At 36.3% G+C, this 26,290-nt stretch overlaps 4 protein-coding genes across 6 annotated transcripts in view; 3 read left to right on the top strand and 1 right to left on the bottom strand.

The window, feature by feature from the left end:
* Window positions 1–2,800, top strand: part of rnf130 (ring finger protein 130) — a 51,248-nt gene extending 48,448 nt beyond the window's left edge. The window contains exon 9 of the mRNA XM_066649188.1: window positions 1,022–2,800. Coding sequence (XP_066505285.1) covers window positions 1,022–1,131 — 110 coding nt within the window. The 3' untranslated portion in view covers window positions 1,132–2,800. The remainder of the gene's footprint in view (window positions 1–1,021) is intronic.
* Window positions 2,801–3,261: 461 nt separating this feature from the next.
* ctso (cathepsin O) lies at window positions 3,262–9,333 on the top strand. Of its 2 annotated transcripts, XM_066648939.1 has the most exons (9): window positions 3,262–3,285; window positions 4,021–4,133; window positions 4,983–5,091; window positions 5,647–5,786; window positions 6,308–6,475; window positions 7,234–7,355; window positions 7,991–8,154; window positions 8,850–8,942; window positions 9,047–9,333. In XM_066648939.1, the coding sequence occupies exons 1-9, from the start codon at window positions 3,264–3,266 to the stop codon at window positions 9,079–9,081; spliced, it is 966 nt and encodes a 321-aa protein (XP_066505036.1). In that variant the 5' UTR covers window positions 3,262–3,263; the 3' UTR covers window positions 9,082–9,333. The 2 variants fall into 2 exon arrangements, with proteins under 2 accessions (XP_066505036.1, XP_066505035.1); XM_066648938.1 differs by lacking the exon at window positions 3,262–3,285 and having other exon boundaries at window positions 3,834–4,133.
* Window positions 9,334–9,406: 73 nt separating this feature from the next.
* On the bottom strand, window positions 9,407–15,970 carry tdo2a (tryptophan 2,3-dioxygenase a). Its single transcript, XM_066648937.1, has 12 exons — window positions 15,894–15,970; window positions 15,560–15,662; window positions 14,603–14,693; window positions 14,069–14,139; window positions 13,305–13,432; window positions 12,788–12,974; window positions 11,762–11,869; window positions 11,556–11,667; window positions 11,351–11,408; window positions 11,190–11,269; window positions 10,956–11,046; window positions 9,407–10,491 (listed from the first exon to the last, which is right to left on the bottom strand). The coding sequence occupies exons 1-12, from the start codon at window positions 15,926–15,928 to the stop codon at window positions 10,338–10,340; spliced, it is 1,218 nt and encodes a 405-aa protein (XP_066505034.1). The 5' UTR covers window positions 15,929–15,970; the 3' UTR covers window positions 9,407–10,337.
* Window positions 13,414–24,614, top strand: LOC136673458 (sterile alpha motif domain-containing protein 3-like). 2 transcript variants are annotated; one of them, XM_066648936.1, is made up of 9 exons: window positions 13,414–14,177; window positions 14,655–14,746; window positions 17,011–17,138; window positions 18,118–18,229; window positions 20,307–20,383; window positions 21,987–22,970; window positions 23,216–23,368; window positions 23,474–23,566; window positions 23,977–24,614. In XM_066648936.1, the coding sequence occupies exons 5-9, from the start codon at window positions 20,351–20,353 to the stop codon at window positions 24,292–24,294; spliced, it is 1,581 nt and encodes a 526-aa protein (XP_066505033.1). In that variant the 5' UTR covers window positions 13,414–14,177; window positions 14,655–14,746; window positions 17,011–17,138; window positions 18,118–18,229; window positions 20,307–20,350; the 3' UTR covers window positions 24,295–24,614. The 2 variants fall into 2 exon arrangements, with proteins under 2 accessions (XP_066505033.1, XP_066505032.1); XM_066648935.1 differs by lacking the exons at window positions 13,414–14,177; window positions 14,655–14,746; window positions 17,011–17,138; window positions 18,118–18,229 and adding an exon at window positions 21,596–21,764 and having other exon boundaries at window positions 20,329–20,383; window positions 23,977–24,613.
* Window positions 24,615–26,290: the final 1,676 nt, after the last annotated feature.

Here is a 26,290-nt window from a genome sequence, read left to right as displayed (position 1 = left end):
CCACCTCTGCCTGGAGGCATGAAGTATGCAAAGTGTTTAACCCGCTAATTTAAGGCCATCTCCAGAGCAATGCCCTTAGACAACCAAAAAATATAATCATAATTTATGTGTACTTATATTTATTCTTATTTATAGTAGAATCTATTACAAAATTAATATTATCTCAGATTGTTTTACTACAATGAATTATAATGACTGTGAGTTGTAATCTGAATGTCTTATGTCTTTTAAAGTGTTCATCCACAATTTGTATTGCCATAAATGACGGTTACATGATAAAGTAATATCATTCTGTCTGATATTTACTGTTAGAGTATATGCTTCTTTAAACTATTAAATCAGCAAAGTAATCTTCACACAACGCTGGCACTATCGGTAATGTGTTCTTGTGATATATATCACTCGAGAGGGCATGGCTGTGACTTGGTAATAGACAAAATGCTGAAGGTAACCACAGTTTTCCAAATGGACTTGGATTGGACTGGATTGTTACCAGGCAACACAAAAAATAATCCTGCACATAAGCTTGCTACTTTGTGTAGGTCTGTTTTATCAGTATAACAATATAAACTTGCATGAAGCCTTAGGATGCTGTAGTTTCCTCTTTAAACCCGGTCTCCATCTATCAGAACTCATGGTTAATTTACCTGTAGGGCCCTAACAGTTGTAAAATGTAAAATTTTAAACAATTTTTGAGTACAATCACTGTAATATTTTAAATTCCTGGTACAATATATATGTTTTTACAACATTTCTATAAACAGACTGTTTGACATGTTAGTTACACAGAACAAAATGCATCACCCACTAAGAAGCCCAACTAGAGCATGGGCCTGTAATAGCTGAACCGCACAATTATTATTATTTTTTTAATAAATCAACCTGATGTGTGTGGTGTGTTGTGTGCATGCCAAGTAATTTAACAGCCTTTAATAAATAATAATAATAATAATAATAACAATAATGTACCATTCATGGTGCTGCAAATTTGCATTTTAACAATATTCTTTTCCTCCCTCAGGTGGCCATTTCTTCAGCCGGAACTCGGGGTCCCCTCGCAATGTGGTGTGTGAGATGGAGCTTCCTGATATCCAGGCATCTCTGGACATGTATGATGAGAACAAATCATGAGGACATGCCTCCTTCTGACCTTTGACATCTATGCCCCTCCAAGGTTTTAGCAGGATTAGAGTGGGCAAACATTTTCCTATTGAAACAAACAAAAACAGATGCTCGGACCACGATGGCAATGACAGTGGTGACTGATTTTATTGCTGAACAGTGTACTCCTGACCAGAGCGTTTGGGCTGGACACACACACACACACACACACACACACACACACACACACACACACACACAAAAACCCTCCTCACTCTTCCAGATTTTTTTTTTCTTTCTCTATCTGACATTCACAGACCCTCTTTTTAGAGAGGTTGCATTTTCTTTGCTCTTTTTTCAATTCCAATGCTGTTGTCTGTCTGAGCGATCTTGTTTCATGTTTGTTGCTGAACGTTTTTAAATGTCCAAAATTTTATTGGGCTCTGGTGGACAGTCTGGACTGGTGGACGAATACATGAGCCAATATGGTAGCTAAAAGCTTTTGAGCTCTTCCTCTGTTTGAGTGAAATACAGCTTACTGTCCTTTAGTGCTGACCAGATAGCACTCGAAATTATGATTACATTTCTATTGACAAATCAGAGTTCTTCCCTTTTAGAACAAAGAAAAGTATTTCTCTGTACATAGAAAAAGACCTGTACGTAATGGCAAGCCTGGAATAGCTACACTGACTACTACTCAGTCCCTTATAAGGGGATGTTATATATACACTATATGTCCAAGGGTGGCCAAAGGTCCCATAAATTAGGGCACATAATGTTTTGGGGGTTTGTTTGGGCACTTATTGTTAAAATAAACACAGCCATTTGATTGTCCTTAAAATGCATTAGCAGTAGAATATGGTGTTGTGGAAATCCAAATACAAACCAATGTCATGAGTGATGCCAAACATCAGTTTAAACCGTGTAAATTTGGAATGTGGAGCAGTAGACCATGCGTTGAGAAAGCTTCATTAGACATATTTGTGATTTTGAAACTCCATTGCAGACCTTTGGGATGACGTTCCACTGACCTTTGGAATGAGTAAGAGTGATAAAGTGCCCCACTGGGATGAGTTTGAGCGTTGAATGTTCAGTAAACCTAACTAAGTTTAGTTGGAATAAAACTCCATTGAGATGTTAGAACATTCCAAGCGGGTGACAGGACATTGTTGGGCATATAGTGTATATGAATATATCCAGTATTTGCATATATATATAATTACATATATATATATCTATACATCCATATATCTCTTTCAAGTGACCTCTTAGCACTGTTTGTCTCTCCTGGACCTTGTCGCTTGTCCTCAGTCTCTTTGTATTAATTTTTTTTTGTTTGTTTGTTTGTTTGTTTGTTTTTTTTGTATTTTCGAAGGAAAAATCTGTGATCGCATAGCAGCCTCACAGTCAGAGAACTGATTCTGGGTCACTTTTTTTCCTTCAGTAGGGTTCAATGAAAAAGGGTTGGGGTGGGGGTGGTGTGGTCATTTTTTGACCAGGTCCTGCAATGTGTCGGTGGTGGAAATGGATGACATGACACATTTTGCCTCTGCATTAAAACTCGTCATAAATGCCTCTCTCTGTCTTGTTTTGAAGCTGACTCATTCATTGTCTGTGTAACCACTTATCCAGTTCAGGGTTGCGGTGTGTCCGGAGCCTACCCGGAGTTACAAGGCACCAGTCATTCATACAGTGGCACAGATTCACACCTATGGTAACTTTTGAGTAGCCAATCCACCTACCAATGTGTGTTTTTGGACCGTGGTAACAAACCGACACACCAAAGTCCTCAAAGCCTGAGTTGGACTTGAACCCACAACCTCCAGGTCCCTGAAGCTGTGTGCCTGTGACACTACCTGCTGCGCCACATGCTGACTCATTAATTAATTATGTTTCCAGTCTTCTTATTCAAAGTATGCTTTTGTTGATTTGGGTTGGAGCAACATAATTAATTTAGCTAGTACTGTACATGCAGGTGTTCAATAAAAAGACACACTATAAATGATGCACATAAGCCTAATGTTACTATGCTTAGTGCACAGTGCAGGCTACAGGGTAAAGCAATATGAGGAGGCAATTGTGTGATAAGGTATGCAGTTAGCAACTTGCTAATTAACGGGCCTTACATTGTTAGCCACAGTGCAAAAGCAATGGAACAAGACATGCCCAAACATGTTGACTGGGGTTGGTGTAGCAGCTACAGATCGTCATTAGTTCCTTTTTACTGGATTAATTTCACACTGTTGTGTTGTATTTAGCTTCTAATTCACTGTGTCTACTCTTGTTATATGACCACTACTATTTTATGTAGCAATGTAGAGTTAGGATTTGATTGCTGTTAAAACTTATTCATATTTTTAATTGATATAGTTCAGAACCCTTTGGGTTACACATGCTTATGGATATTCAATATTGAGTTTTAATAGACAGATTTAACTGATATTTTAAAGGATTCATCGTACAGGTTGTTTTGTAAGGAAATTGTGCATTTATAATGTCTTACATCTTTGTTTACATTGGATGTAACGACAATGGGACACCCCTTTGGCACCATAATCCTGGAGAAATAACAGGCGCTTTTCTTGATTGTATATACATTGGGTAGTTGGGTTAACTAAAGGAGTATTATTTTACCTTTCGTATATTTACGCTCTCAACAAATATTGACTCTTAGCCTCCATTTCAGTGATTTATTTCTTGACATTCTGAGTAATTCATAGCTCTAACCACAAGGGGGCGGTAAAGCACTTTGTGGAACACTCGATTTAGAGACCTGAAAGATGGAGTTTTGAGCAGAGCTCGAAAGCGAAAGTTGAGGTAGTATTTGTTCTAAAAGCATAGTATTTATTGTAATTTAGTTCGTGTTAATGGCTCATGTAGAAACTTTAGCCCTTTTATTATTTTGCCATTTGGTGTTAGCTCGTTTCTGCAATGGGGAATTAATAGACGTGTCTGAGGACCTCAGAAAAGGAAATAACTTCAAATGGACGTCGAGCACTGAGGAAAATACTCGAATTTGGAGCAATTTCCACGTAAGTCAGTTCAACACACCTGCACAGGGAGAGTTGTACACGCTTGTGCATAGATTTCTGAACTATATTGTGTGTGATTAGTCTTGTTTTGTGGGTGTAAAGATACACTTCCCCATTTTACTTGATTGGAAACGCCATTCACTGGACACTTAAATCAGATTCCATATTATTATTGGTCTATTAAACTTCTACTCTACTCTCTATTCATCCCTGGTCTGTTTCTAAACAAATGACAAACATTGACCCGATGCAGTTTTGCGGACAATTCTCAGCCTCAGGGAAAGAAAAAGAAAGTTTAACCCTGGCCATTGTTGCACGGGTTTTGAGAACGGCTACCACAGACTTCATGTTTAGTATCTGTGTCGTAGAAAGTGTAAGGCATTTAGCAACACTAGGCCCAACAATAGTTTTCGCTTAATTAAATGCAGTAATTAAGCCCTTTTTTGTATTGCCCAGCTTGACCACCAGAGGTTTACCAAGAGAGAAAAATGTCAAATTAATTGCCTGTCCATCAGCTTTGTTGGTGGCCAGTGGAAAACAGCAAATTTAAAAAAATAAATGGTTTGAAAAGGATAAAAGGATTTGTTTCTTTTTTTTTTTTTTTACGTTTTTCATGTGTCTCTGTGGGAGCATGCTTAATGTTAAATTAATACAAATGCAAATGAGGTAATTGATGGGGCCAAAGTGCCTCTGCATGTCTGTGCACATGAAAAGTCCCAAAGTTTTCAAGCAAGTCCCAACTATAAGGATTCGTGTTTTTTTTATTATTATTATTATTTTTTTAATTATTTAATAATGTGTGGTCTTCATATGAAAATGCTGCATGTTCCATTTGGTTTTGTTAACTAGGCTTCAGAGAAAAGGCAGGCCTTTCTGAACTCCCACTCCAAGGGTTTTAACTTTTCCACCAAATATGGAATCAACCAGTTTTCTCATCTCTCACAACAACAGTTCAGAGGTGAATTTATATTAATTTTTATTTTATTTATTTTTTTTTTTTATCAGTAGTCATATGTGAAATGATATTGAATAATTCATTCAAAAATGGAAAAAAAAACGTGCCTTCTCAGATTTTAGAGTGATGGGTGATGGGAGCCCAAGATTGTGATACAACACAAATATATTTATGCAGTTTTTCATTCAATCGAAAAGATCAGTGAACCTACAAGTTGCTTCTGGGTTTTATTGTGTAAAGCTGATAATGGTAAAATATTGGTCAATCTGAAACATAAGTGCTTACTTTGGCATACAAAACTCTGCATGGATTTCTTGTCAATAAATAAAGAAAGCTAAGACATTAAAGCCTTTAGAGATAAAGAGCTTAAATTATTAATGCATTACAATCACAATATTGGTGAGAATATCATAATTACACTTTATAAATCTTTATTTATTTTTTCAGTCAATAATATCATGAAATGAGGATAAATTGTGCACTTATGTTTTTTTTTTAATGAAACTATATTGTTATTGTTATTATTTATTTGTTTATATTTCTTCATCTTCTCTCCAGATATTTACCTCAGAGCTCAGCCTGATGTTGCTCCCAGATACAACGTGAGCCAACATGGCCGTCTCGGAGCAGGTGATTATCCACCGCAGTTTGACTGGAGAGAGCGTAGAGCCGTCGGCCCAATTCAGAACCAGCAGTCGGTATGCTTCAGGACGTGGGAAGTGACATGATTCACGTTGCTAAACCAGTAGTTACACACCAATGCTCCCTACACACTTGCAGTAATCTCTAACTGTGGTGAACCAAGTAGGTGAATTCATTTCAGGGAATAATAGTATTTTAGTTCTAAATCACATTGTTAATAAGTTGTAGAGATTTTTCACACATTCTTAATTGGAATTATATACATTAAATATTACATTGACCAGGATCAGACACAGCAGTGCTGCTTTAAAGAGTTTTAAAACCTCTTAGTGGCAGTATTGGGCTGAGAATAGACCACCAACCAAATGAATCCAGTTGGCTGTGTCCTGTAACCACTAATGAAGCAATTAGGGATGACATAAAACAAACTGCAGCAATAGACACGCTACTATGGGGTGTTTTTACATCTACCAGGTGGAATAATTTTGTTGTGTCCAAAACAGTGGCCTGTAACTGGGCACAGTTTTTAAATACAAGTCTGGAACTTGTCTCAGGTTTAAACTGTGTGTTTCCACAGTGTGGAGGATGCTGGGCCTTCAGTGTTGTGGCAGCTATCGAGGCAGTGCTTGTGAAAAATGGAGGAATGTTGCAGGACCTGAGTGTCCAGCAGGTTATAGACTGTGCTTATAAAAGCCAAGGCTGCAGTGGAGGCTCTACTGTGGATACTCTGGATTGGCTTAAACAGGTATATTTTAAACACTGTTTATTTAAGAACTCTATAGAAAAGAGGATTGCTCAAACAAATCCATTAATTTAGTTCCATTATAATATGAGATATTCATTGTTGTTCTATTCTTTGTTTCTGGGGATGCACAGTAATTGTGTTGCTATCATATGGACACATTGCTTTTGTTCGGGTCAGGTTATGAGCAGTTCTAAGAGTTTTCTGATTCTCCCAGAGCTTGCCTTGACTTCCAAAGTTCCTCTGAACTGCCATTCCACAAAAAGTCTTTGAACAGTGGAAACTGAGCTGGAACTGCTTTCATATCTTTTTTTTTATTATTATTATTGCCTTCCCTGCACTGTAGGCATCAGTTAGCTTCATACCCAGATCCTCAGCCAGCTTCTTAGAGGAGCCTAGTGCTCATGTAAACTGTAGAGACTGAATGGTTAGAGGATTTATTAAACTTATTAACTAGGAATGTTATTGGTTGATCATTTCTAATGACAATTCTTGCCTTGCTTTAATCAGCTCCTAATGAGTCAATTAAGACCTGACACGTTAATGAACTTCTGAGAATGAATTACCTTGGTGTCCACACTGTTGCATGTGCCAATAGTTAATCAATACAATCGGTATAAGTAGTATTTGTATGAAATTGTACGATGTAATTGGTTTACTGCTGCAACACAGTTCCACTCAAATGGAAATAAACACTACTGAAAGAAAAGATAAACTATTTTTTTATTTGTATTTTTGTTACTTGGGTTTGTTGTCCACAGACCAGAGAGATGTTGGTGAATGAGACTGAGTACCCATACACAGCTAAGACTGGAGTGTGCCAGATTTTTCCTAAGTCATTAGGTGGAGTTTCAGTGAAGGACTATGCTGTGTTTGACTTCAGGTACAAAATAGCAAACATGAAGAGAATTACGGAGAAAACACATGTCAAAATAAAACAAAAAATGTCATGCCACATATGGATATTCAGAGTTTTTCCTCAGACAACATATATTCAACATTGTTATGACCCCATGTCCTGGCAAGTTATAAAAAGCGTGTGTGTTTGTATTTGCTGTGTCACTGAACTGTAGGTGAACTGAGAGGTCAAGGACAATATTCCCTAACTCTTTTCACGTCCACACTCTCATGCTTCTGTGTTAAGCTTGAGTACAGACCATTATGTGCTTAAACAAATTCTCAGAACTCTAGAGTTCTTACTGTTACTTTAAAAGTGTCACTGTTGTACCTCAAGCTGCTCGTGTTCAGTATGCAGCCATGAGCAGTTGCTGACATCTGACAGGTCTTTAATGTTTTTTATTTTTTTTTTATTATATTTAGAAACGTTGGCTACTGCCTTGAACAGTGCTTGCAGGACATCTGTGGAAAAAATCAATGAGCAGCAAACTAACAAAAGCAAAATCAAATGATATAGTTCCAGTATGGCCTAAAGAATCTTTACTGCTTTCCAATAGTCAATGAGAATATAATGCATTAAACATCGTTTGACTTTTTTATGTGTGTATATGTCCACAACAGTGGTCAAGAGGAACGCATGAAGGAACGCTTGGTGGACTGGGGGCCATTGGTTGTAATTGTGGATGCCACCAGCTGGCAGGATTATCTCGGAGGAGTCATCCAGCATCACTGCTCCAGTCGCCATGCCAATCATGCTGTACTAATCATTGGTTATGATACTAAAGGTAACACACAGAGAGGGGGGGGGAATTAAATAAAAAAAAAATATATAGCTTAATTGTTTTGTAAATGGAATACGTTTTATTATTGTTTACACTTAGTTTACATTGTTACATTTCTTTATTAAAAATAAACCTAAGCATTTGTGAAATCTTTTTTTTTTCCCTAAAGCAGTCATAATTACAGTATTATACATTTCAGTCATAATTTTTTACAGTTATACAGTCATACATTTTTTAAAATTTTGTTTATTTATTTACTGCATCTCTTCGAATGATTTGAAATGATGTCTACACTGAAATGAATGCAGTGTTGTTAAAAAGGGAAAAAAAAACTTATACAGTTAAGGTATAGTGAGTTCATGGTGTTGCAGGTTAGTTTTAACTTTTCAAGGACAGTGCCATGAACTCAGCGACTCAACAGATACAACCATAGTGTGTGTGTGTGTGTGTGTGTGTGTGTGTGTGTGTGTGTGTGTGTACATGTTTTTGCTTTTCCATGATCTGTTATGCTTTAGAGACACAGTTGATGGACTAGACTTTTATACTCAATGCATCTAAAAATCTATGGATTGTGACCTGAATCCCGAATTTAAATTTATAAATAATTTATTTTTTAAATTACTGTTGACTTCTCATTAGCATACCTCTTACATTATTGTATAATTAGTGTTCTGTATATTAAATGAAATGTTCCTTAGGCGATGTGCCATTCTGGATTGTTCGGAACTCTTGGGGAGAATCCTGGGGAGATAAGGGATATGTTTACATTAAAATGGGAGACGATGTGTGTGGTAGGTACAAATCAGATTAGTCACACAGTGATATACCATCCTTCACTATGATATTTAACTCTTATCTTAAATCTGTGTCTGTTTCTCTCTCTCTTTCACTCTAGGAGTTGCTGATACTGTAGCTGCTGTTTTTCTGTGATTGTTTCTTCTGAGCTCTGAGCCATTTTGATCGAGGAGGCATTATGCATCAGGGAAAAGAAAACAATGAAATGTTTAAAGTTTACATTAGAATTTTTATTATGATTCATAGAAAAAGGGAATCTTTTAATTTGTTTATGATCACTCAGGTTTTATATTGTTTTATTCATTATGCCATTTGCACAAATACAGTCCATTTCTGTAAAAATAATTTTATCAATTGTTTTTCTGTTATTTCTCTTTAAGCTTTTTCTTCAAGATTTGTTAATAAATACATTTTCAGTATTGATGAATAAAGAAATGACTCTGTGGACGTATTGTTTATCTCTGCTAATGTTTTTATTTTCAGTATTTACAGAATTTCATTGGAAGCCAACATAAAACATTCCTTTCAGCAGCAGTACAGTTATACATACAGTTGACGTTTGTAATCCTGAGTCATTAGAAGTTCTCCATCAGTAAAGACTTTAAATTCAAGGTGTCCATACATCAGCTTCAGATAAACACAGTAAAAGTAAATTTAACTGAAGGTTGCAAATGTTTTAATAATGCATCCTTTAAAAATCAACATTTTGCATTTGTCAGTTTTAATACAGCTTCCTTGACTCATTTTCTCAAATGAAGACAAATTTTCAAAGGTCTGCCCTAGAAACTGGTTGCATTTTCTGCTCATTACAATGAAGAAAAAAACACTCACTTTTTCCAATGATGCTGAGGTACGGGAATACCAACAACATTTAATTTCCAGATTTATTTGTTTGTTAATGACACAGAGCACTCAATGTTCTCACAGTGGAATGCTGTGGGTTTGTTTTTGAGTTTTTGAGAAGTCTGACAGTGCTGTTGTTATATCAGTAATATTGATAACTTTATCTATAGAAAATGCCCTTGGTTCACTGGACAGTGCTTTTGGGAGAAATATATATATCAATGAACAGCAAACTGACAGAACACAATGTGTTGAGCTCCATCTTCCTCCTGGGAAAATAATATATAAATGAATTGATCTACTGTCTGTAACTGCTTATCGAGCAGGGTCCAGAGTCCACATGGAATCACTGGGTGCAGACAGAGAATACACATATATTCAAATAATAAATACGTTGTAAAGAAGCTTAATTTGTCCAGATCCATCCAGACCAACTACAAAAACAGTTCTGACTTATTTTAATCAAATCACTGCGTTTAATTACAACCTGATTCTTAGTCCCTCATCGTTTTTTTTTATATACATTCTCTCTCTCTCTCTCTCTCTCTCTAGTCTGAGTCTTCACTGCTGCAGTAGGAGCTGTCACAGTACTCTGCTGTGTACAGGAAGCTGTGTTCATTGGGATTAAGCTTTGGGATCCAGTCTCTCGGCACCAGGAACGTGGCCAGGTTAAACAGATCCACGAACACTTTATATCGGTCACTGCCAAAACACACAAGACAAACAAAACAGTCATTAACATCCATCTGCATATTCATTAGGACAGAGTGTGTGAGCTGTGTTTTGGTCCCGAGTGAGATGTTATTAGGAATGTCCTTTATTCATTCATCCGAAACTCAAACAGAAAGGTAAAACATTTGAACTGTAGAGATGAATTTTTAAGGTTGGTTTCATGGACGTGGATTAAACTTAATCCCAGTCCCAATGGTAATTTATTATAGTCCTAAACTAGTACTTATCCACATCCATAAGTGTTGTTATTATTATGAGACAACTATTTGACTTAAACTTGATCCAATAGTGGATTGATTATAAAAATTGATTGATTGTAAAATGGCTGTATTATTTAATCTTCATTTACTGAGGTACATATTAGAAAGGTGTTGTTAATATAGAGAAAGAATATGGTTAAGGTTAGGTTTAGTTCTTTGCTGTGTGTGTTTTACCTGACAGTGGAGCGAAGGTACTGATATCCTGATGATCCTCCAGTTCCAGCTTTACTACCGATCATCCTGTGCACCATACACACATGATTATCTGAGGAAACACAGATTGAAACATCAGTTGCAATGAAAAACCTCTTTGTTTTTATACCTGGATCATAAACTGCTAAGTTATGCTGTTGAAATATTATGTTTATTCTGTATGCAGCTTATAATTTATAAAGTGAGGTCACTAACATCTCCATTTTGTCATGAGTGTATCAATGTCCATCAGTGAAGTCAGGAGCTGAAATGGAACCTGGAACCTTGGCTCTTCCCTGAGAGAAAGACAGAATTATATTTGTTTTTGAAGTCTGTATCTTTAGTTTTTCATTTAAATTTACTTTGAATTTTTTTACCTGTAGAAGTAGATCATCAAGGCTCCCTGAAGAGCTTTATAGGACAGCCTTCTCTCACCTACACACACACACACACACACACACATACACAGCCAAGTGTAAGACAGGGGGCTGTTGTTTGAACTTTAAATGTGTTTTTAAAGTGTTTTTTCATGGCTCAGCTAAACAACATTTAACACTGTATTACAGGAGAAAGGGCACGTACCTTTGCTCACTAGATGATCGTGTCTTTTCTCATCAAAGAGACACTCAAACAACTCCTTCTGCTTCAGGAAATCTGCCATCAACTCCTCTTTTGTCTCTGAATCATGCTTTTGCTATCAGGGAGCAGTGTGAAGGGTGTTATTATATGTCATACTCTCCTCATGTTTCAAATCTGAAACACAGTCATGAATTGGATTAATATCAGACCTCTATTTTCTCCTTCTGTGTGCGGAGCCCCTCGCAGATGTTCACTTGAAGTTTCCCCCAGAAGTTGAAACCACCCTCTTCTAGACCAGGGGTTCTTTCCAGCCATTTCTGCAAAAATAATCCACAAGACATTCACCTGAATGGAAACAGTGAGCTAGGGACACAGTGTTTTTCAGTGCTGCTCTACATTAATCAGACTGTTAAACCACCTTTGCATCAATATATGTGACCAGATGTCCCACAGGTAAGAACTTATCTCAGTGTGATTGAGGCCCTGCCAGTCAGCTGTTATTATTATTATGTATTTGTTTAATTGTCAGGATCTGTATTTGTTTAGGTTCTGTTCCCTGTGTTTTGTTTGGTTTTTACCCTTATCATGTGTTCTCATTGTGTTTCCTTAGCCTTGCCCTACACCTGTGGGTTGTGACTGTCATGTGACCAACTCGCAGGTGCAGACCCTTTTGTTGCTCTTTGTGTGCTCAGTGTTTTTAGTTCTGTCTTGTCTCTCCTTTTAAATGGAGTTGCTCTCGTGCTTGTGTTTAGCGTTTTAGCATTAGCTTCCATTTCCTTGATTTCCGTGTCCAAACCGTGACATTAATTTAAATATCAGGCAGCATTATCAAGAGTATTATACACTGATAATTATGTGGCTTCAAGCTTGGTGAGCCTTAATTTCGGATGCAAAACTACTATAAGAAAAATTATAAGAAAAAGTGATGCCAGATTGATTTTTTTTAAAGTGAATTATATTCATTCATATAAATAATAATCGTGACATGACTCATCCACAGTTCAGGTATTAGTAATGAGAGGTCCAGATATATAAACCACTGTGGGGACCTATAGCTGTTTATTTGCTCACACTGTGAAGTGAGACAAAAATAATCATTACATATTTATGTTAAATATGCAGGTTATGGTAGAGGTAACGTTAATGTTACTGTAAAGGTTAGGCTAGTTATGAATGAATTAATATTTAAGGTTTGATAAGTCTCCATGAAATTAATTGAAGTCTATATAACGTACCTCCACCAGTTTGAGCAGATTTGGCTCTTTCTGAGAGTGCAGCAGTTGTTCTATCTCTTGTCCACGGAAGATATCTCTGTAGTGGCGTCTGTTATAGGGGACTCTCTGATTGTCTGGAACTCCAATTTTATTCTCTAACAAGCGGAACTGTAGACTCTGGAACCCTGACGCTGGAGAGAGGTACTCCCTTCACAAACACAGACACACATATATAATATATATATATACAATACATTATATAGAAAGGCATTTGAACAGTAAGTATTCAAAGCTAATCACATTCCTTATGCAAATATAGACATGGCTTTATAGGCACACTGCTGGTGTACATATTTATTTTTCATTGCTGTAATCAGACTTTTTTTTTGCTGTTATCTTTTACCTGTGTTTAGTTGACATGTTAATATATATTTGCAAGATCAATATTGTATTTACAGGGACTGACTACTGAAGGAAAACACCTTTATCTCTCCATTTCAAGCACACATTCTCATGTAAAATTGGGATATAAACAAACCTGAAGTCAAAGAAATCTAAGGCCGTCATGGTTTCGAGAACAGCGAACTGATCCACCAGCAGCCGGAAGATCATCACAATCCTGTGGATACGAGTGTTCACCTTCAGCATGTTGCGCTCATCACGCACCTGAGAGGAGTGTTATTCCATGTGTTATTTCACATACGTAAATTACACGGTAGGGCAGAAGGTGTCCTTGAAGTTTGCTTCAGATTGTTTCATTCAAGGTATTTATCTGAGATTTTTGACTCATCAGGTCACTGCTGTACTGAGAATAGTGCACCAACCAAAAAAAAATACAACGCAGTTGGGTTTGAACATATGTAGAACAGACAGTGTACTTCATATTTTATATGTATTTTCACTTGCTTGAAAGTTCAACATTGAGTTCAAGTCATTAACCTTGAATATTAGAAATTGGACTTCTGAGAAAAAACATAAATATATTTGACAGCTGAGGTTTATTAGCCAGTAAATCGCTCTAACCATCAACTCTTCTAGATTCTGTTTAGTGAGTTTGTATCTGAACTGTAAATGAGTAGAATGGGTGAAAATAATGTTATGTGTTATTTTTCACTGTACTTGATCCTGAAAAATATTCTCAAGTGCCTTTAGATTTCAGACACTCCAGACAGCGTTCCCATAATCCAGGCTATTGACTTTAAGTGTATGAGTCATCTGTAGGTGGCACATTTAAACCTGAAACCTCTCTCTAAAGCCGTTTTTGTTGTTTTTCTGCAGGAAAAAGGACTGAATGATACTCACATGTCCACTTATGAAGATCTCTCTGACTGAGTCCAACTCCCATAGAATCTGCTTAAACCACAGCTCATACGCTGCAATACACAGACAAACAAATAACAGCTTTAGAGAAGTGAGCATAAACCTTCTTTTTTTTCCAATTAAATGTAATATAAAAAATTGTGAAGCATGTGTTTTGGAGCATGTCAATTGGTTCATTCTTTAAGAAAGTGTCACAGAGTGGAAAGAACATCTCATATTACTAATGGATATTTTTTAGAGAGGTTGGGGGCCAACAACAGTAAATAAACCCTGTAGATTGTAGATTGTTCCAAGTTCGTAGGGAAAAAAATATGATAGGTTAATTGATATTTTTTAAAATAAAATATAGTGGATAACACTGTTGCCACCGTTGTTCATTGTCTGGGGAGGAAACACTGCTAAAATTCATAGAACAAGACTCATAATGATTGATTAGCCTACCACTGAGATATTATTATAATATATGTCTGTCAAAATGCAAATGTGATGTAAAACTTGTTTTGTTCTTGTGCTCACCTTGATGTGTGACGATAAACAAATGTTCATCGTGAATCTTGTTTCCCTTCAGTTCACTCTGTAGCAGCTGAGAGGATACAATCTTATCCAGCTGATGAGGACAAGGACAAAAACAAAAGACAAACGCACAAGAACAGGTTTCAGGTAAAGTTTTCCAGAGGGAGAAATGCTTAACAATAACATAACAATGCCATTCAGTATACAGTAAAAAAAATAAGACTTTTATAAACATTATTTCACATATTATAAGGCATTCATAATGCATTATATACATACGTTTATTGAATATTTATCATGCTTTATGAATTGTTGACATAATGGATTATAAATAACATGTACTTAGAAGCCAATAATAGGAGCGCAATTATAAGGTTTAAATTAAATAACGTAAGATCTGACAAATATTTATACATGTTTAAAGCTGATTATAATGATATACCGATGCTATATAACATGTTATAATGTGTTATTAATGTGTGAAAACAATGTAAACAAGGCATATATACAACGTGTTTTAACTTAAATCAGTGTTCAGTAAATCAGTAGCTACTTTACAAACTGATTATTTATTCAACTTCATTTCTGTTAAATGCACTGAATATTTAAGAACACTAGTTAAATAGTACACCAATTAAAAACAGACAATAACAGATTTGTTCTTACCTGAGTATATTATATCTTCTTATTTATTAAGCTGTTTACATCCAACTATTAAACCTAGCTATTATGACCAAAATGAATTTTAAATATTGTGATGCTATATAATTTGGCTTTATTATTTTGTAAGAACAATAACATATTTTATCAAAGCTTTCATGTATAATGTCTTCATAAGCATATCATAGATAAATGATAGCCAAATTGGTTAATTAGTGGAAAACAAAATAATTAAAATCATATTGTAAATATTTTTCAGAAAATCAAACAATAACTATGAATATCTTCTGGGTGTATTACCTGCAGATAGTCTCCATAGACAATGCCCCCTTTGCTGGCCTTGTTGACCCCACTCTGAGCTGCATCTACATCATCATCTTTCAAAATTTGTTTGCTGGTGGGCCTTTTTATAAAAGGAAAAATAAAACATAAATCTATTCAACCTGTTTAAAGTTTTATTATCCTATTACAATAAGCAAAGCACAGTTTAGGCATATACCTACAACAAGTGCTCATATATGACAGGTTGAGATTTAATTTTATAAATGCTCTTTTTATTGTAAATCATGCCATTAGAATTTGTCTGTTCTCCCTAAACGAAAATAATATTTTTAAAAAGCGCTGAAATACACACAGGTGTTTCCTCTGGAAGTAAGGGCATCCACTCATGGCTGACGCATTCAAATGCAACACACATACACACAAGCTAGTTTCCCTTCACTTCAGACCAGACTGGTGTATGGCAGTGCATTTTAAACGCTGCTCTCATTCATTTTTCTCCAATCAGCTGTAGCCCCCTCTCTCCTCCACCCACAGCCTCCACCAACGCACTCGCTGTACTTTAGACTTTCTCTTATCAGTAGGGAAATCTGCCAAAATCTTTCAGCTCCAACTCATCCAAAAGAACTTCTCAGGACATTTACAGTCTGGATGATGATTTTGGGGGAACATACCTTCCATTTTATATGAAATCTGTCTAATTACTGTGTAGATACACATTATTGATATGTATATTAATGCAATTGTAAACATTGTCATAATAGTTTTTCTCTGTGGCTTTTGTTATAAGGAAATATATTTTAGCATTTCACACGCATTCCATTCTACCAGTAGTTATGTCATTTCATACAAGTGGTTGGGTCCAAATATTTACGCACTTACGTAGTAGACCGTTTGCAAAGTAGTTAATGTAAAAATAAGTCTAAGAATATAATAAGCCTGGGTTTTTAAAGGTTAAAGAAGTACTACATTTGAACCTGCATTACACATGGTTTATTTAAGTAATACATTCTATATTTACCATACCCCACAACACTGAGGTACACAGATGATGTCTAAAAATAAACAGTGTAAATAAATAGCTAATTGACAATGTGCAAAACCTGTGTAAAATGTTAAAACCTCCACAGAGGACAGGCATAGTTTATATGTTTATGTAAATATTTGTCTTCTTTCACAAGTTATGGTGCTCAAAATTTGATTTCCTTGGAAATAAGATCTAATTAGGTCTAATAGTTAAGTATGTTGTTCCATGTTGAATGTTTGCACCTAAAATTATCTTTATTTATTAAGGATATGAAACTTTTTTTGTGTCAAGCACTGTTTACATTATTTCTAATGGAACATTGCTTCCACTGAGTGCAGGACTCTCTAAACCATCACACAATCATGATCACAGATGGAGCAGACTGAATTTAGTGTGTATTTATTCAGACTTTTAAGTGTGTTTCTTCCACTCACTGTCTCTCCAGAGCACAGCAGCAGCAGTGCTTTATTTCAGCCAAAAGATGTCAGGAGAGGCCCGATTTTAGATTTCAGGAGTTCTCTGATTCTTGGACGCTGGGTATCTGTGATAAACTCGTTACAAAAATCGGTAAAGGTAATATATTTTTATGCTATTCCATTTAGCATAATTTATAGATTCATAGCATTCTCATGAAACCGGCTCGTATACTCACTAACATACTCACTCATGCACAGTCAAATTCACCACAAGGTGGCATCACTAGCTTGTGTTTAACAACTGCTTCACATGAGGGTGCTGTTTAGTACTTTGCATTGAAGACGATATGGGCTGCGAACATTGAACATAGAATGAGACATCATATAGGTGGACAACGTTTGTTCCTCGGTGACAATCCTCAATTTGGACATCACAGAGTGTATGAAGAAGTTAAAGAAGTTGATAGTCAGTTTTGTTTGCCTCCAAAAAAGTTGCTTCAAAAAAGCTGGAAAAATATCACCCTACTCCCTACATACTGTCTATAAACTACTACAACCAGGCAATGCACAAAAATGTTAAGACAGGGAGATGTGACAGCCTGATGTGTGTGTGTATATATATATATATTTTTTTAAATCCAACCTACAATGTTGTCATTACAGTTATCCAAAATACATTTTTTTAAATGGAGAAACCATTAAGACCTACATTTTTCACTACATAGGGTGGAGGAAGATATTTGAGATTCAGCCCTTGCACATGATAAATAACTCTACACACTGAGACTACACACTGACTTGATGTAGAAGCATAAATCCACCTTTATCAAATGCATGCTGTTCCTGAGTTTAAGGGGGTTGGTTTTGGAGGGAGGGCATAAGTAGGGCTTGGGATTTTATGGTTATCACAGGCTTCTACACTGTAAACCCAAATTTGGTTTAAATTAACTTTTTGAGTAGTCTTTAATTATTATTTCAAGTTTTGCTCAAAACATTTGCCATTACTAAATCAAATTAGTTGTTTGAATTATTTAGTTGAAATAATGCAGTGCAATGATCAAGATAAGTAGAGATTACTTAGTATGTTAAGTTTTGTGAGCAAGGGGCGGGGCTTGTTCCATTTTTTTTTTCTCCAGGCAACAGAAAGTTCTGTGAAGAGCCGTTACTGTCTTTTCTTTAAAAAGAGCTGCTCATTGCTGTGACTGAAAGCTGTGGGCTTGTGAAAGCAACATTACTTCAATTGAAAAGGTTTGTATGCAAATATATTGTCTGATAAAATTCATTGCCCCTAAGACCACAAGAAGTCACAACAAGTTAGCTAAGATTTGAAGTTATCTAGCGATAGCTAGCTTTGTTTCAACAAGCTAAGGTTAAGATCCTGTTTTGTTTGTGTTCTCTCGGTTAACAATTTAGCAATAATCTAGCTAGCATTCATTTTACTTTATTTTTACGCATTAACTAGGTATAACGTTAGTTAGCTAATATACAAAGGTTGTTTTTTTCGGCTCAAAATTTTAGCATATGTGTCTGCATGTGCTGGCTAATGCCTACCGTTCTGATTAAAAATTGGGATTGAGTTTACACACGAGTGATATGTTTAATTAAATCAGTAAATTCGCGATTTTCTTTTCAAATGTATGCTTAATTAGACAGTCATTAATTGTGCTGTCACGGTAAGAGAAATTTATCCCCGCATTTTATCGCGAAAGCCCCCACCGCCGCTCTTGGCCGTGTCTCGGGGCTGACGCGACGCGCCGCGTTCCCGCCCGAGCCTCGTGTTTCGGAGCCGCTGAGCCTCATGTTTTGGCCGGCCGCATTATAACTTTAATGCTTTTATCTTTACAGTTGTAATCATTAGCGGAGTTTGGTTAATTTTATGCAATGGGTTTAGTATAATTGTAATTGTTTAAGTGTTCTCATTCTGTTTTTGAGGTTCATTTGAAGATGCAGTGGAAGTGTAAGTATTGTGAATTTATATGTGAGAAAAGGGGTTACCTTTTAAAGCATTATAGATTAAAACATGGGGCCTACAGTAGAACTGTGCCTTTTCCTTGCTTACACCAAGAATGTTTGTGTACATTTAATTCCATCAATGCACTTAAGGTCCACTTGTCTAAAATTCACAAGAAAGGACCGGATGCACAACTGTGTGAAACAGCTCAAGTAGCTCACTGTCAGTTATGTGATTTTTCTTCACCCTGCACAGAAGCAGATTTTTTCAGTCACTTGCGCAGCACACATTTAAAAGTTAATCACAAAGTCCCATGTCCATATAAAGGATGTAACTTTAATACTACTGTGTACTCCACATTTAATGCACATATAAGTAAAGAGCACAGAACAGACAACTGGAGGATGTTCAAACCGGAAATAGTCATTGCTAATTTAACTAAGGAAACAGCCCAAGATGAACATATGGTTTCAAATGACACCCCTGATTTAGTGGACAGTGAGGATTCCAGCAGTGAAGAGCCTCATGATCTAAAGAAACAGCTGGAGCACAACCTAGCAGCTCTTTTTTTAAAGATGCAAACGATCCTTCATATTCCAGAAAGGTCTGTACAAGAAATCGTACAACAGCTTTTACAGATATGTGAACTCTCCCAGCCATTGCTGCATAATTCAGTCAAGGACATTCTGAAACATCACACAAGTGTAGATGATTCAACTCTAAGACAGTTAGTTCGAGTTGTCTCGGAGAACAATGTCATAACAAGATTTTGTGGCAAGGATGGCTCTTTATCAACTATTAAAAGGAGAGCAGCATATGTGAGCAGAAATTTTACAGTGGTTACACCGGTGGAGTATGTTATAGATAGAGGAAAAAAATGTACAGCTGTATACGTTCCTCTAAATGCAATGCTACAGAGCATGTTAAACAGGGCAGACATTTTGGACAAAGCTCTTCCAGTACAAAACCATGTGCCGCATGAGTACAATACATATAGAGATGGTTCATACTGTAAAGAAAATTCCCTCCTTAAAGGGGAGGAGTTCAAAATCTCTATTGGACTTTACACAGATGACTTTGAAGTGTCCAACCCTTTAGGAACATCAAAAAAGAAACACAAAATGAGTGCAGTGTATTGGGTGATAGCAAATGTGCCATCAAAATATAGGTCCACACTCCACTCGATTCAGCTTGCTCTTTTATGTAAAGCATCTGATGTAAAAGAGCATGGCTATGCTAAAATTTTCCATCCTCTCATTCAAGATCTAGTCTATTTGGAGCAACATGGTCTATATGTTGAGAAGTTAGGAGCATCTATCAAAGGCACAGTGTTATATGTGGCTGCTGATAACTTGGCTGCTCATTCACTTGCAGGATTTTTCGAGAGCTTTGCAGTGGACAGGTTCTGCAGGTTCTGCATGGCAACAAGGAGCAAGATTCAAGACAAGGAGGTATGTTCAGGCGTCTTTGAACCCCGAATTAAAGACACTCACAACCGGCATGTGCAGGAGGTACGGCAGGATCCTATTATGTCTAAAGAGTATGGTGTGAAAGGAGGCTGTGTATTGACCGACAGTCTGCAGCACTTTCATGTTGTTCATGGTTACCCCCCTGATATACTGCATGACCTTTTTGAAGGTATTGTTCCTGTTGAGTTATCACTCTGCCTATCAGACATGATTTCCAAAAAATATTTCACTTTAGAGGCCCTAAACCATGCTATCAAAACGTTTCCATATGAGTTTAATGACAGAACTGACCAGCCTCAAACTATTGCTCAAGGCTTTTCTACCAAAGGAACAATAGGTGGAAATGGCCATGAGAACTGGGCTCTAATTAGATTGCTGCCACTTCTCATTGGCCATAAAGTACCTGAAGGAGACAATGCATGGGATATTTTGTTGCTCCTGAAAGACATAGTTGAGTTGGCTGTGGCAACAAGACACACTAAAGAGTCCATAAATTTTCTTGATTGCAAAATATCAGAACATAGACAATTGTTGCAAAGTACGTTTCCTGATTTCAAATTACGTCCAAAACACCATTTCATTGAGCATTATCCTGAGATGATTAAGGCATTTGGTCCACTTTCAGATGTCTGGACAATGCGCTTCGAGGGAAAGCATAAATTTTTCAAACAAGTAATTCGTAATGCTTGCAACTTTAGAAATGTAGCTCATACACTAGCTGTAAAGCATCAGAAAATGATGGCTTACCATTTAGACGCAAGTTCATTTTTCAAACCCTCAGTTGAAATGAACAAGGTTACTACAGCATTGATCACGTCTTACCCTGAGAATGTCCAACAAATATTCTGCCAGAGAGTGCCTCAACATACAGCAGTCTTTGTCGCATCATCTGTCTCTGTAGATGGAATAAAATATTGCCCAGGCATGATTCTCTCTGTTGGTTCATGCTCTGGACTTCCAAATTTTAAGCAAATCAAACAGATTGTGGCTATTAACACAGAGGTCCTGTTTGTCTGCAAGGTGATGACTGTATGGTACCATGAGCATCTCAGATCTTTTGAACTCTGTGAAGGCATTAACCCCTCCCTGTGTGTAGTACAATTGAAAGAGTTGAATGATGTTTTCCCTCTTCCAGCATACAGATTTGGAGACAATTTAATAGTGACACTCAGACGTTACATTCTGTGTTAAAAGGTCACAAGATTGATTGCTGCAATCCAAGCAACACAGGATTTTATAAATAGGTTTAATGGTCACATTTAGCAGCTTTCATCAATTAAGCAACCAACTTGTTAATCCTGTTAGAAGCCTGGTGATACCCTATCCAGTGATGGAATCAACAGTGGAGCTAAGAAAAAAGACTGTGAGTGTAGAAACTTGGTGGTCATTATGTTATGATTAATCTGTGTATAACCCCTACATAAATGTATATACATTTTCATTACAATAGACCTTATGTAGGATTATGTCAATTGTGATGACAAGCTTATGTAGGTAACATGTAGCCTTATGAACAGGAACCTAAGTTAAAATATTACCCATATTTCTAAAAAGCTAATTGATGATTATTGCTTTTATTTCCAAGATGACAGCACACCAGAAGATGACCTTGAGGGTCATTCTCACAGAGGCAGATATAAGAAAGGTCACCCTCAGTGCGAGGCCTGCTACAGTGGAGGATTTGATATGTACACTGAAAGAATCACTTGGACTTAATTACAACTACAGCCTTCAGTACAAGGATCCTGAATTTAATTACGAGCTATGCAATCTGACAGATATTGGAGATCTTCCTGAAAAACCAACAATCAAAGTCATCCCTGTACTTGAACTGGTACCTGTCTCAACGTCTGATGAAATCTTGAGTGACACACACAGTCCAGCAGATACAGAGGTCCTCTCACTCTCACCTCTTGAGCGACAGACACCTTGGCCAGAAGTTTTTGAAATCCCAACATTTTCTGTTGATGTAGAGTATAGACTTAGGCAGGCAAGTCTAATATACATTAGGGATGGAACACACTTAAAAGTATCAAAAGAGCTAAAGCATGAGATTCTGGAAAGACTGGCAGAGAGCATGTATAGTCACACAGCATACCCAAATAATGCTCAATTTGAAAGTGTCGCAGCAGCACTAATAAGCAAGCACCCCTGTCTCCAAGAACGAGGCTCGTCAAGTCGCTGTAGTGGTTGGAAAAACAGTCTGAAATATAAAATGGCTAATTACAGAACAAAGCGTAGAAGATCAGGATGCCTTGACGTTACAGTAAATGCAGGTAAACGGGGATTGCATTCAGCAGAAGGAGAACCAGCTAACAAAAATATCAAGAAGGCCAAGAAAGGTGAGCTCAACTACTTGCCTAACTTTCCAGAGGGGCTTGATCAGTCAGTCCTCGAGGGTGCCCGCAAATACTTAGTTGATGAAATTCAAAAGAGAACACCAGATGGACCACTTGTAAAACAGAAGATGGATGTGACATTTGCATTGAGGAGGAAAGAGGTTGTTGAATCCAAACCCGCCATAAGCAAGATGGTGGAACGTTGGCCCGCTCTCTTCACAGAAGATCAGGTATGTTCAAGAGGGATATGCCAATGTTTTAGTCTATCTTTCTGTTATAATTTGATGATAATTATGATGCCTCTGGATACACCTTTGTCATCTTCAATTATTGTTTTGCTCATTTATAATTCAAGGACAATGTGAGTCTTTATGGTGAACAGGTGTAGTTGGTTTTGAATGGAACAAGACATTGGTACCACTAGCCTCAGTATTGTTTAGACTTGAAAAGTATAATTGTTTTCTCTATTTTTCAGGTATACATGGAGTTCAATAGGATTGTAGGCAGGAACCTTAAGCAGGACTTCTACGAAAGCATTGATCGGCACAGTCTTCGTCTTATTGAGATATTTCAATCTAAGAGAGGGAACATCGGGCAGCTGTTGACGCACCTATCACAACAGACCAAGGTTGTTCCATATCCATTATACTTATACAATCAAAATCATGCTTGATTGATTCAGCTTTCTTATAGACAGTTAAATTCTTGTCATTGTCATTTTTCTCTCCAAAAGACTAAAGAGCCAACTGATATTCGGACTCTGGTGCTTAGAGGGCTTCCTATTATCCTTGGTGACCACCCCACAGACTTCTATAAAGCATGCTTTGTAAGTAACCTCTATTAAAAAGGACCATAACGGCATAATTTTGAATATTCACCATTATTTTTGTTTGATAAAAACTGAAAGCATAGTTTAATATAATCAAAGAATAAGATGTAATTTCAATCTGTCCATCCAGTTAGTTTATGTAGGATTTTGCAAGGTTTCAAGTCTCCCGATCTTCCAGCATCCAATTACACTGAGGTTGGATAAGTGTTCTTTTGTGAGCTCAAACCATTAAAAACAGACACTTTTACTTCATTGAAACACTTTTTTCTGACCACTTATGTGTAATCTGCTTGTGTAATGTACTCCGGCAGTAATGTCCATTTCCCTCATGTATCTGACTCTCCTGAGAGTAGACTTTTTGCTTAACATATGATAGTTAATTAATTATTTTGCTCTTATGCTTTTAGGATGACTCTGACGAATCATTCCATCAACTTGACATTGGGATCCTGCTTGTTGAACAAGAAGGTGCTGTGCTCTCATCTTCCCTCCATCTCAGTCCAGCCTCACTGAAGATCGTCATTGAAGGAGAAGTTGTTATGGACAACATCCAGGATCTCCCTAAAGCTGTGTGCATTCTTTTTGGACTTACTTACGCACTTCATCTCAACTATCCCAAGTCTATGAAGAACACATTTCACTTCATTCAACAGGTTTTTCTAACATTGGGTCACAGTGAACTGAAAGCCCGATTACAAACACTGAAAAACCAGCTTACACTCTGAAGAAATGCTGTTAATTTAACCATATAATACACCATATGATGAATACATAGACCCCAGTAGCCCTTCCCAAAATTTGCTTGTTTGTGGAAACCTAGATTACAAACCCTGAGAAATGCGGTTTATTTTACAGAGAAAGCATGTCCCCTCTTTTTATTTATTTATTTATTTTATTTAAAAAAAAAATTTTTTGCCCTACCCAAAAAAATGTGTGTATTCATCATATTATTGTGTTCTATTTGACTATAAGTAGCCATTCCAAAATTTTCCTTGTTTTATATTTACAATACATATGGCTTATTTTGAATTATGTCACAAAATATTTCATAAAAAATGGCTGTCTAGCCATTGTATTCTACAGATTTTTCAAGGGTTCTTGAAAGAAAATGGTTCTATAATATTTTTTTATATTATATATATATATATATATATATATATAAGGTCTTTATTATAAGCTGTTATTATAACAATACCAGAACCATCTTTAGTGCTATAGAGCGCTATAAATTTATATATCTACAGCACATATGCCATCATGCTGAAAAATAATTTCATCACTCTATATAAATGGTAGAATACTTCTATATAGAACCATTTCCTAAAGAATTCGTGAAGAACCATTTTTGTAGATTTAGAAGTGTATCCGCATGACAGTGCTCAGTTGTGTTCAGATAATAACATGGAGTTCATCAGTCAATTTGAAATTTTAAATGCTTGTATCAAGTTTTAAAACATTTGTGTCCAATGTTTTACAAGCATACAGCAGAATTTTTTGAAAATATTCATTCTCAAAGTTAGACTTGTCAAGAAAGCAGTTTAAATGTCTGTTTTTGACTTGTCATTTGGTTGACTTGTTTGTTATTGCTGCAGTAAAACTTTTGAAATGTTACTTCGAAGGGTTTTTACATTAAAATACAATATTGAAATGTATCGTTTAATTTCTTCCTTTTTTCAGTTTTGATAACCAATGTGTAATTCATGATATCTCTATTAAATAAGTCTTTAAATTACAACAAAACAATTATATAAACTAATAATTTTAAGTAGAAATAATTAATACTTTTTTGTAGGTTAAACTTAAAAATAATTACTTTATACAACATAAAATGAAGACAATATTTATGTAAACTAAATATTTCAAGTAAATGCTACTAATGTAAACTTTGTTCATGTGCTTCATCAAATTAAAATGTTAAGTTAATACAACTTAACTTTTTTAGTTTCACCTTGTGTAAAAACTTAATTAATTTAAGGCAACGAGTTTCCACGCAATTTTCTAGTAAACTCAACTAATTCGGGTTTACAGTGTACAAAATCACATCCTCTAGCTGTTAAACAGGCTTAGTTGTAAACTCTATACCTTGGCCTTCATTCAGTATGCACAGATCTATGAATATGCAATTTGTCTCTATTCTTCCCTACACTGCAGCTCCAAAGTTCCACCTTGCATGTTGATGAGATTGTTTCCCTAGGTTTATGATGTAAGAAAGCCTGGCGATCTGAAGCCACCCATTTGACGCTGACCTCTGAACTCTGCAGTTTCAAACTGGAATGGTTCAGACAGATTTTGAATGTTTATTTCACTCATGACACATTCCAGCATTTAAACACCACCACATGGACAGGTTAATAAAGACAAAGCTAGGGTTTAAGTAAAGCTTTTTAATGGCAGTGCTTCTATAAATAAACGTAAAGGAGTTAAAGCATTTTGTATCCTGTTCTAATAGAGATTTTGACCATTTTTAATGCCGTAGAGACCCATTTCTAAAAGAGCTATAAACCCAGGAATCGCAATCTGTGGCTTGACATCATAACTCAGGAATGCTTTCAGTGACAATCATGATCCACATCACTAAACGATCTGCAGGACCTCAAATATCCAGCCATACCAAGATTATTTATAATATATAAATGAATCAATGCAAATAACTACACTTCAAAACTAATGAAAAAGGTAAAGCTTTGAATGTGATCAACACGTCGGCCCTAGTCTATCAAG

This window comes from Hoplias malabaricus, chromosome 17, assembly GCF_029633855.1.
Source record: "Hoplias malabaricus isolate fHopMal1 chromosome 17, fHopMal1.hap1, whole genome shotgun sequence".
NCBI classification, from domain to species: Eukaryota; Metazoa; Chordata; class Actinopteri; order Characiformes; family Erythrinidae; genus Hoplias; species Hoplias malabaricus.
This window is presented reverse-complemented; position numbering and strand designations above follow the sequence as displayed.